The sequence below is a fragment of the Tachypleus tridentatus genome, chromosome 1 (genome assembly GCF_004210375.1).
Source record: "Tachypleus tridentatus isolate NWPU-2018 chromosome 1, ASM421037v1, whole genome shotgun sequence".
NCBI classification, from domain to species: domain Eukaryota; kingdom Metazoa; phylum Arthropoda; class Merostomata; order Xiphosura; family Limulidae; genus Tachypleus; species Tachypleus tridentatus.
Window position 1 is genome coordinate 108685927 of NC_134825.1, and position 11492 is coordinate 108697418.

Here is an 11492-nt window from a genome sequence, read left to right on the forward strand (position 1 = left end):
TTTACCACTTTCAAGAAAAATTCAGAACTGGTGACAAAACTGAGTTTTAAGCTTTGTGAATGTATGGCAGAAAAGGGAAAGCCTTTCAGTGATGGAGAATTTATTAAAATTGTTTAACAATATTCAAAGAATATGCATGTCCAGAGAAAAAAATATTTGGTGGAGCAAACTAGCCTTTCTCGCTTTACTGTCTCACGCAGGACAAAAGATCTTTCAGAGGACATCAAAGAAACTTTGAAAGAGAGATTGAATTCGTGTGAAGCTTTCAGTCTGGCTTTGGATGAAAGCACTGATATCAATGACACATCTCAACTTGTCATTTTCATCAGAGCTGTTACTGCAGGCTTTGATGTTTTCGAAGAGTTTTTAGATATGGCAAGCCTTTCCTCCACAACCACAGGACAGGATATTTGTGAACAAGTGAATCCTTATAAATTATGTGGTGTTACAACAGATGGTGCTCCTTCCATGACAGGTAGGACAAATGGATTCACCAAGAAATTTCTAACTGCAATTGGAGCACAAGACGTAGTTGTAAGCCATTGCATTATTCACCAAGAGAGCTTGTGCACCAAAGTTCTGGATTTTGCAGAGTCATGAAAATGTCGTCCAATGCGTAAATTATATTCGAACACGAGGATTAAATCATCGACAATTTAAAACTTTTTTAGATGAGCTGGACAGTGAGTATTCAGATGTTTTGTACTTCTCTGCTGTACGTTGGCTTAGTAGAGCTGCTACTTTGAAGAGATTCTGGAATCTGCGAGAGGAGATTAAGTTCTTCATGGAGAGCAAACGTCAGAATGTGGACTTCTTGAGCAATGAGAACTGGCTGAATGACTTAGCATTCCTCACAGACATTACACAGCATCTGTCTGATTTAAACTTAAAACTACAAGGGAAAAGTCAACTTGTGAATAAGTTGTTTGAGCATATTTGTGCTTTTGAGAAGAAATTGGAACTTTTCCAGGTTCAGTTGAGAAGAGCCATATTGACCCATTTTACATGTCTTGCAACCAGGAAACTGGAATTTCCTAATCTGGATTGCACCAAATATGGAACCAGTGTACAAAAGCTGCGTGATGAGTTTGCAAACAGATTTCCAGATTTCAGACAAACTGAAATTAGATTGAAATTGTTTGCTCAACCTTTGATTTGGCAGTGGAAGACAGTCCTTATGATTGCCAAATGGAACTCATTGATCTGCAGGCTGACATGGACACTAAAAGGAAATTCTCTGAAAACAGTTTGCTAGACTTTACAAACTCTGTGTACGTGAAAAGTTTCCCAATTTGTCCCGTCATGCACAAAGAATTGCCTCCCTTTTGGTAGCACCTAGTGCTGTGAGCAATTTTTCTCCAAAATGAAGCTCATCAAAACCAAATGTAGAAGTCAGCTGACTGATGAACATTTGACCAGTCAGTTAAGAGTGGCAACCACTTCTGTCAAAGCTGATATTGACAAGCTCTGCAAGGACTCTAAATTTCAAGTGTCGCACTAAAATGATCACTCATGCAAAAATATAAAATATTATTGCTTGCATTTTGAGAATTTTTTTTAATTTATTGTGCATGTACACGAATAAGCTTGTTTTTTAAGTGGCCCCGCTTGATTGATGAAGTTGGTTATATGGCCCACCGACGAAAAATGTTGCACACCCCTGTACTAGATTAAAGTAGACATGGCATATTATTGGAGAGGGTATATCGTAAAAGTAAGAAGTATTACAAGTTTTAGTTATGTCATAATGTTAAGTGAGAGTGACATCAAATTAATCTTAAAATTTAAATCTACAGCTGACAGTGATATTGATAATTAAATACTGGACTGTAACATAGGTGGCGTGATTTTCAGGCTATTAGAGGCTCAATTATATATTGTCTAATAATAACTCTTCAACCGTTTAGTTTTTTCTCGTTATGAACTGTGATATATTGTACACTACAAATATCAATAGCTTATTGACTGGTGTAGGAAGCTCTTATTAAAAACACTTTTGTATTTTTAACATGGAATACCTACTAGTTAATGGACTACCTGATGGCTGGAATAGAAGACATCTCTGGTCATCTCATGGGGAACTACCATCTTCGAGATAAGTAAGAACTCAGTACTGTATTAAATTTATAAAAAAATATGTCTTTTTTAAACTTCTTATCTAGTTACGTACTAAGACATCAGCAGAATTATTATTCAATACAACACTGAAAAACGACATTACGTTAACAGATGGAAATTGTGCGTTTTGCTCTGATGTCTAACGCATTTCTTGCTATCTCAAACCCTCATAAAAACATCACTGCATATTCGACATATATTGTAAAACAACTACTTATGCTGTTGTAGAAAATCATTTCAAAACAATCAGGTGACATCTTCATAAAAGTTGTGAGATGTACTTTGTAGCTCACAGTTGTGTTATTTTTAATTAAAATGTTGTAGTGTATATTTTTAGCTTAAGATGTTAGAAAAATCCAGTTTTGTTTAGGAATTTAATTTTTTACAAAACCTGCAGTTCTGTGTATATCATCTTAAAAAGTGTACATATTTTTATTACTGTATGTTTCCTTATGTGAGTTGGTAAAGTTCTTTATGGGTACCTTAAAGTCTGTATACTAAGATAATTGTAGCATATTTATTTTTATGTGTATCATTAGGTTTACATACTGTGCTTTGTTTGTGCAAATCTAACAGGTTTAAATACTACAACAACAAGTACATTCGACCGTTCCTGACTCGTGACCACCATGTTCGAGAACCAAAGATTTTTGAGACGCATTCCAAGCTTAACCTTGCAGATGCTATGAATCTCGTTCAACAAAATGGAAGTGTGATACCTGTGATGGGAAAAGATATGAATATATCTCTGTCAACGTTCTTTCAAACTTACACACAGACAAACATTCCAAGGTAAGAATTTAGTTTATTTTGTAACCAAATTTTAGCACAAGTTGATTTATTATAACTTTGTTTTTCTTTTCAACTTTTATTAGTGGTTTTTTCCCTTGATAATGTAATACTATGTTAACACCAGGTGTTTCATAATAAATGGTTTGCATATCCAGTTTTTTGGAACTATATCTAGAGAGTCCCCTGCTAGTACAACAGTAAGTCCAGGGTTTTACAATGCTAAAATCAGGGGTTCAATTTTCCTTGATAGACTCAGAAGAGAGACTGATGTGGCTTTGCTATCAAGAAACACACACACACACTCTATCTAGAGAAGTTTATTCATTTTTTTTATTACCATTACAAGTATTTAACAGAATTAAAAATATGTAATTTTATGAACTGTTTGATTTTTCTACTTACCCCAATTTCAAACTGCATTCCCTTTAAAGTGACCCTAGTGGCAGATAATTATGGATTTGTGCAGACCTCTAATGAGTTAAGGAAATAAAACAGAGACAAGGACATGACAAATAACAGTTCGCTTTTTATATATAAAATAACATAACATCTAAGGGCAGTAAGGAACTTGTTAATCTATCCTCTAAATTATTAAAAGAACAAAAAATTCAAACTTTAAAGTACTTGTTATCATTCAGATATTAATCTAACCATCTCTAAAACTTTCCTAAATCATCTGCTTATATCACATTTGAAGGCAACCTTATTCAAAGACACAAATACCCTGTTAGAAAATTAAAGTGGTCTTTGCCTCCTACCGTGCCAAACTGTATATTTGTATCCCTTAGTTTTATTATTCTGTTCACTGAATAAGATAAAAATATGATACTTCAACACTGTCAGTTACCTTGATAATCTTAAACACCTCAAACAGTTCCCCTTTAACTCTTTTCAAGAAAAAACAAGTTTAGAGATCTTAACCTGCCCTTATATTACAACCCCTCCTTCCAGCATACCGTTCCATAAGTCTTCCTCTGAACCATTTTCAACAAAGCAATGCCATTTCTAAGGTAAGAGGCCATGACTGAACACAGTGTTCCAAATGTGCCCTAACCAGTGACCTATACAATTAAATTATAACGTCTTTAGACTTGTGTTCAATATTTCTGTAGATACAACCTAAAGTACTGTTTTCCAGGCCACTGGCAACAGCATGCTGTTTTGATGGTTAAAGAGACTGGTCAACTGGAAGGCCAAATTACAATAGTCCACATTCATTAACTTGCATTTATTCAAGTTAAAAGCTATCATTGTTTAGCCCACTCACTAGATGATCTAAATCCTTTTGTAAAACAGCAGTATCCTCTTCAAAGCCAGAAACACCCAAGACTTTAATATCATCGACAGATGTAAATAATTTATTGACAATTCCTTCATCTGTGACACTGATGTCAGAAAGAGCAAATTTCTCAAAATGAACCCTGAGGTACCCCACATGTAACATCAATCCAGTTTGAATGAATCTGGTTTATAACAACTCTGTTCTCTTCCATCTAGCTACTTTTATATCCTATTAGCTAACCTATCCCTCACACCTGTAGAGCTCATTTTTATAACAAGCCTTTTGTATTAACATGTCATATGTTTACTGAAAATCCAGATTTACTCTATCTACACTGTTACCCTCATCTACGTAAACAGTAACCTTTTTAATTCAAGATTTTGCCGTGATGAAATTGTTGTCTATCTAATAAAATTCTATAACTTTGTTAGATGTCTTTTTATGGGACTTTCCAAAACTTTTCACACAACTGCTGTCAGACCTATAATTACTGGGACAGTTTTTATCACCTCCCTTGAATAGAAGATTTCCATCAGTTAACTTTCAATTTATTGACACCTTCCTGTTATTCAACTAGTAAGTGGTTCACATATCCAATCCTTAACCTTCAAAACTCTCGGGGAAATATTGTATGGTTTACGAGCTGTACTATTCTTTAAACTTCCAAATTGCTTCTTAATAAGTTAAGAATTAATGTGATCATCTAGAAACTCAGACTGAGAACTAGTATAAGAGAATAATGATTTGAAGGAAAATGTAATATAGCTAAGCTATTGCATTTTATATTTGTGGGAAAGCTATTTGTCACCATTATCCCTAATTTTAACTACTGAGTAGAGGACAGACAGTTAATAATTAGCACCCTAATATCCACTGACTGTGCTAACTGCTCAACTGTTACTCTTATAATGCACCCACAACTGAAAGTGCAGGAAGTAGTTTGTGATATTGCCCAAATCTGGACAAAGCTGTTCATCTCCCAGACTTCCACCCCTAGCTAAACAAACTGAATCAAAACACAGTAGTAGTTACAGCTCTGCCACAGGGCCTAACTACACCCCTAGCTAAACAAACTGAATCAAAACACAGTAGTAGTTACAGCTCTGCCACAGGGCCTAACTACACCCCTAGCTAAACAAACTGAATCAAAACACAGTAGTAGTTACAGCTCTGCCACAGGGCCTAACTACATCCCTAGCTAAACAAACTGAATTAAAACACAGTAGTAGTTACAACTCTGCCACTGGGCCTAACTACACCCCTAGCTAATCAAACTAAATCAAAACACAGTAGTAGCTACAGCTCTGTTACAGGGCCTAACTACACCCTTAGCTAAACAAACTGAATCAAAACACAGTAGTAGTTACAGCTCTGCCACAGGGCCTAACTACACCCCTAGCTAATCAAACTGAATCAAAACACAGTAGTAGTTACAGCTCTGCCACAGGGCCTAACTACACCCCTAGCTAATCAAACTGAATCAAAACACAGTAGTAGTTACAGCTCTGCCACAGGGCCTAACTACACTCCTAGCTAAACAAACTGAATTAAAACACAGTAGTAGTTACAACTCTGCCACTGGGCCTAACTACACCCCTAGCTAATCAAACTAAATCAAAACACAGTAGTAGCTACAGCTCTGTCACAGGGCCTAACTACACCCTTAGCTAAACAAACTGAATCAAAACACAGTAGTAGTTACAGCTCTGCCACTGGGCCTAACTACACCCCTAGCTAATCAAACTGAATCAAAACACAGTAGTAGTTACAGCTCTGCCACAGGGCCTAACTACACCTTTAGTTAAACAAACTGAATTAAAACACAGTAGTAGTTACAGCTCTGCCACAGGGCCTAACTACACCACTAGCTAAACAAACTGAATTAAAATATAGTAGAAGGGTTTATAGTTTCTTCTTGGATCTGCAACGTACAACGAAGATGAGACAGGTTCTGAAGAGGGTTTTGATAAATATACACACACAACTTCAATGTACTAGACTTCAAAATACTAAACATCCCCACCTTTAATTTTAAACGGCATTCTTATACTTTCTGTTCTTTTTAATATCCAAATTTTTGTGGCAAGACTGTAGATAAATGACAAAAAACTTCTACACACACAACTTATAACAAATTATATATTTATCTCATCACCAAATCTTTTGAATGAACTGCCAGCAAGGTATTAGTTTGATAATTTCTTTCAAGATAAAGAGTTTTCATTTAGATGTTTAATACGGATAGCATTTTCTATTCAGTTTTAAAAGAACTGAAGTGTGGTATTTGTTTTGAGATCTGTTTTTTGTAGGTCACTCGCTCGTGATGATTCAGTTCTTCCCTCAGATGATACAAGTGTTATCAACCTGGACATGGGTGAGCTCGGGTATTATCCCACCACTAAAGATACGAATGATGCTGAACTACATCACATACTCTGTGATGCTATCTTTAAACCACCCCACAGAGTGAGTGTTACACCAAGAGTCAATTAATATTCTATGTATTAAATGTGAACAAAATCAACTGATTGGTGAATTAGTCATAATTAATTAAATGTTAGGAACTCAGTTCAGTTAAATTATATAGCAGTGTAATAGTTTTCAACTTTGTTATTACCCTACTTGGTTAGAGCTAACAGAAACACTTGTATCTCTGTGTGTGTATACATATATAAGATCAGTTTAGTGATGAGTGTCACTACAGAATCAAGATATTATAGACAGTATAATACTTCAATTTACTAATTTCTAGTCCTAACTTTGGGATTATCACATACTTAATTTATCTGATCTGTGCCAAAATATTTAAAGAGATGATAATACATTTTCAGGTTAGACGATACAGTAGAGATCATATTGACGAGTCAACACCACACAGACTGCACCATAAGCTACGTTTGCAACTCAATCATTTGGAGGAAAAAAAGAAACCTAAAAAAAAGAAGAGAAACAATACTCACCAGCACAACGGGAAGGGTGTAAACTGTCGCCACGAGAAACAATGGGATTGGAATGGTGCTTTTACTTTTGAACGATTGTTTTTATGTGCTGTTTATGGGTAGTACTGAATGTTACATCATACACTATTTACATGCTCATTATTTTTATACTATGTTTGTGATCTATCTTCAGGTGCAGTATAAAGCTCACTTTGAAACAAGTAAATATATCATAAAGTTCTGATATATACGAGCACTTCTAAAATTAGTTTTAATTTTTTGGTATTTTTTATCTAGATCTAAAACCTCATAAGCTCCGATTCAGCCTCCCAGACAATCTGTCGGAGAAATCTGTTGCAGGCAGCCTGAAGAACCCCCTCTCTCCACAAAACTTGCTTCAAGATCCGACTCCAGAGGATGAGGTAATCATGTTCACAGCAAAGTCCAGAGTGCACACTCCAATTCCAGAGCACAAGGAAGAAACCACAGGTGTGAACTGGTTACTTATTTAGGAGTTTTTTGAGTGTTCAGTAAATGTCCTGTCATATTTTTATAACGTTCATTCACACTTTATTTCTTTTGGGCAAATAAAACTTTTTTTTCAAATAAATAGTCTTTCGTTAATATTTAACTCTAAATATGACAATAATTTAGAAAAGTTTGATGGTATTTTGACAGTATTGTTTCTTAGCCTGTTTACTTCTTAATTTATAGATACCATTACGAAATGCCAGTCGTGCTCGACACCGACGTCTAGAACGGTGACCGAAACTATTCTTCCTTGGAAACGTGAAGATGACAGTTTTGGTGAAGAGTGTGTTCAAAGACAGAAGGAATTCCCTCCTTGGATTGATAACAAAGCATATCATCTGTACACTTCACCACCAAACACGTTTTTGAAAAAACTTCGACCCACAGAAGAAAAGAAGCAGGACGTATTCTCTATTTTTGATCTAAGTGCTAAACTAAAAGAAAAATCAGACACTAATTCTTCTGAAACCACCAGCCTTAACTCATTCTATGGTGAGAACCAGAAAATAGATGAGGAGCTTGCTGAAAACAGTGAAACCACCAGCCTCAACTCATTCTGTGCTGAGAACCAGAAAACAGATGAAGAAAATTATGTGTCTGATGATAACATTAGTGACCCCACAGATTGTAATAAGCATAATGAAACAGTAAAAGAGGTTAACCAAGGAAGACTATTGACCATAGGCAAACATCAAACATTATCAGCTACAGAGAAAAGTGAAACTCAATATAAAGTCAGTGAAACGGTTATTGAAATGTTTGAAAACGAAACTGAAACCAAATTTTAGATTTGTTTGAAGTAATTTTGCTACACATATATGTTTCTCTTATATTTTGTTTTTCTGACAGTTATTATTTTGTAAAGATTTTGGTTTTAAAACGCTCACTTGTATAGATAATGATAAAAAAATAAGTTATTGATTGTTATGAAAATCTTTCTATACTTTAAGGTAGATGGGAAGATCATGAGGTTTTAGTTAGTATGTTGGCTGATCAAACTCAGATGTGGAAGCCAAGTTTTTTTAATTAGATGTAACAACTTAACCAGTGTGGTTTTTCAGTAGTTCAATTAAGACGTATTATACAAAAAAATTTGATTTCAATGTCAGTGGTAGGCAAAGCAGAGATAGCCCATTGTGCAGTTTCATGCTTTGCAACAAACAGATAATCGCTGGATAAACCTATGTTTTGTAAGACAAATCTCCATTTTCATGCTATTAAAGCAAGTGATAGCATTTACCAGAATCCCAAAACACATAACTAATCTTCGTATTAAATAAGTTTTGCCCTAATTTGGAAAACAAAAACAAACTTGTTTGTTTTAAAAGGAACACTATTACATCTGATAATGAAGTCACATAAAGTGGTGGTTTCTTCTTTCTAAAACTAGTGTGTTGTTTTTAAGGTACTTATAGCTCATTGATGTGTGTATTACAAGTTGTGAACTCTAGACAAATTAAGGTCCACAAACTTTGAATTTGAAAGTAATACAAAACATTCACTTCCCATCAATTATGCAAATTGTATCGTTAGTGTGATAAGCTGAGATTCAATTTATTTAAAAATGCAATATCTTGAAAACTAATAAAACTACCCAACTAATCTATACATCAGTTTGAAGAGAGAAAAAAGTGAGAGACCAGTTATTTTATAACCCAAGTTTTGGTTTATTTTCAGGAAGGGGAAAAAATGTCGCATAAAATAAAATTAAACATTGTAGGAACAAAATACATGAACTTATCATCACTATGTCAGGAACAAGATATGTGAACTTATCATCATTATGTTATGAGCAAGATAAGTGAACTTATCACTATGTCAGAAACAAGATATGTGAACTTATCACTATGTCATGAGCAAAATACGTGAAGTTATCATCATTATGTCAGGAACAAGATACATACATGAACTTATCATCACTATGTCAGGAACAAGATACATATGTGAACTTATCATCACAATGTCAGGAACAAGATACATATGTGAACTTATCATCACTATGTCAGGAACAAGATACTGTGAACTTATCATCATTATGTCAGGAACAAGATACATATGTGAACTTATCATCACTATGTCAGTAACAAGATACGTGAACTTATCATCACTATGTCAGAGTGGAAGAAGTCTTGAATGAAACACCAGGACTTTATTTCATTTAAATTCTAGAAGGACCTAGTGATGTCTAAAGGTGAAATTATTTTTATCTTTAGTTCTAAAGGATCCACTGATACAATCAATTACACCTGGATAATATGTATAGACCTAAAACAATTTTGTATTATCCAAAGATAGTTGTAATTGAAAATTGAGCCTTATAAGGACATCCAAAATGGATCCAATTAAAATATGTAGCTCTTAAAGACGCACAGATATTGGTTGGAGAATATTTATTAAAGAATTCTAAGAAACCACAATCAACATTTTTCTCATAGTTGTGTGTTATGTACTTGGCAGGTTAATTTGTCGAGTTGCTCTTTCTATAAAGAAAAGAAAACTGTTCTCTTTCAGAATAATATACTTCCAACATGTAACTAAAGTTTCAAATCATAGTTTACTTTGGGTTTATTCAGTATAGTCCTTGGCACATCTGCTTTACTATTTCATTCAATGTGAAACAATACACTTCATCTCTGTTGTTTAACATGCATAATATTGGTACATCCTCACACTGGTAAATGTATTATTTTATGTCTCTCTAAGTGGTGTGCAATGTATAAGTTATGAGCGGCAGTTAATGAATGCATTGTTATTACTGAGTTGCATGTTTTTACTAACGTAGTATTACTTTTTATACCACTGGTTTATCTCTTCTTGTTCTTCCAATCAAAAACTGACTTCACTTCTTTCAGTTAAGAAATGTCTTACCTATATGTGCTATAAATAAAGCTGTTACTTTCAACCACAGACTACTACCATGTTTGATAAATATGAAACAGAATATAATAAAATAACTCTTTGACTACTACCATGCCAGATAAATATGAAACAGAATATAATAAAATAACTCTTTGTTTGCAGCACTTTAAAATAATATATTTTGGTGCCTTTTCTCTGTAAGTCAGACTTTACATTTCTTACGATAAGTGTTGGAGACACAAACTGCAATATGCTTAATTACACATAGCAAAATGTGATTTAAGAAATCTCTACAATGTTTAAGTTTTATAGTGGTATTGTATTAGGAAGGGAATATTGGAACATGGAACCAATTTGTATGTTCATGATACAAATGACCTTTGGCCCTTAGAAGGTACTTCATTTTGGGATATTTAAATGGAAAAAATACTAAAAAGCAAAAGTGATAAACTTTCCTTACCCACGAAATATGAGCCTATATATGTATATGAAAATATTTTATAAGAGAAATATGTGCAAATAATATTTTTGATTATTCATTTAGTTGTATGTATATTGTTATATACTATTAGTAATAATGTATTTATAGTCAGATGATTTGTATATACTGTAAAAGGTGTTAATTTCTTGTACAATTTATATAATTGTATTTTGTTGGTATAAAACATTAAAATCTATAAACATACATCAACAGGTTATAAATTTATTGGTAGAACAAAATAAATTTGTTTTTTTAAATGACAAAAAGTATAAAGTGTATTTTTAATTAAATGTAATAACAACATTTTGTATTCCATACGTACGTTTGCCAAAGTGTATAATATCAATAACCTTGTTTCTAGCTTTCTTTATTTATTGACCCTTTATAAACACACTTTACTTATTGACCCCTTCTAAACACCCTTTACTTATTGACCCCTTCTAAACACCCTTTATTTATTGACCCCTTCTAAACACACTTTATTTATTCA

The 11492-nt window shown here is 33.8% G+C and overlaps 1 protein-coding gene across 1 annotated transcript in view; it reads left to right on the plus strand.

The window, feature by feature from the left end:
• The window catches only part of LOC143257612 (sodium/hydrogen exchanger 1-like), a 55551-nt gene extending 44283 nt beyond the window's left edge, over nt 1-11268 (plus strand). Inside the window, exons 7-12 of the mRNA XM_076516602.1 lie at nt 2026-2099; nt 2695-2910; nt 6502-6658; nt 7024-7207; nt 7429-7620; nt 7846-11268. Of these exons, the coding sequence (XP_076372717.1) occupies nt 2026-2099; nt 2695-2910; nt 6502-6658; nt 7024-7207; nt 7429-7620; nt 7846-8450 (1428 nt within the window). The 3' untranslated portion in view covers nt 8451-11268. The remainder of the gene's footprint in view (nt 1-2025; nt 2100-2694; nt 2911-6501; nt 6659-7023; nt 7208-7428; nt 7621-7845) is intronic.
• The last annotated feature ends 224 nt before the right edge of the window (nt 11269-11492 follow it).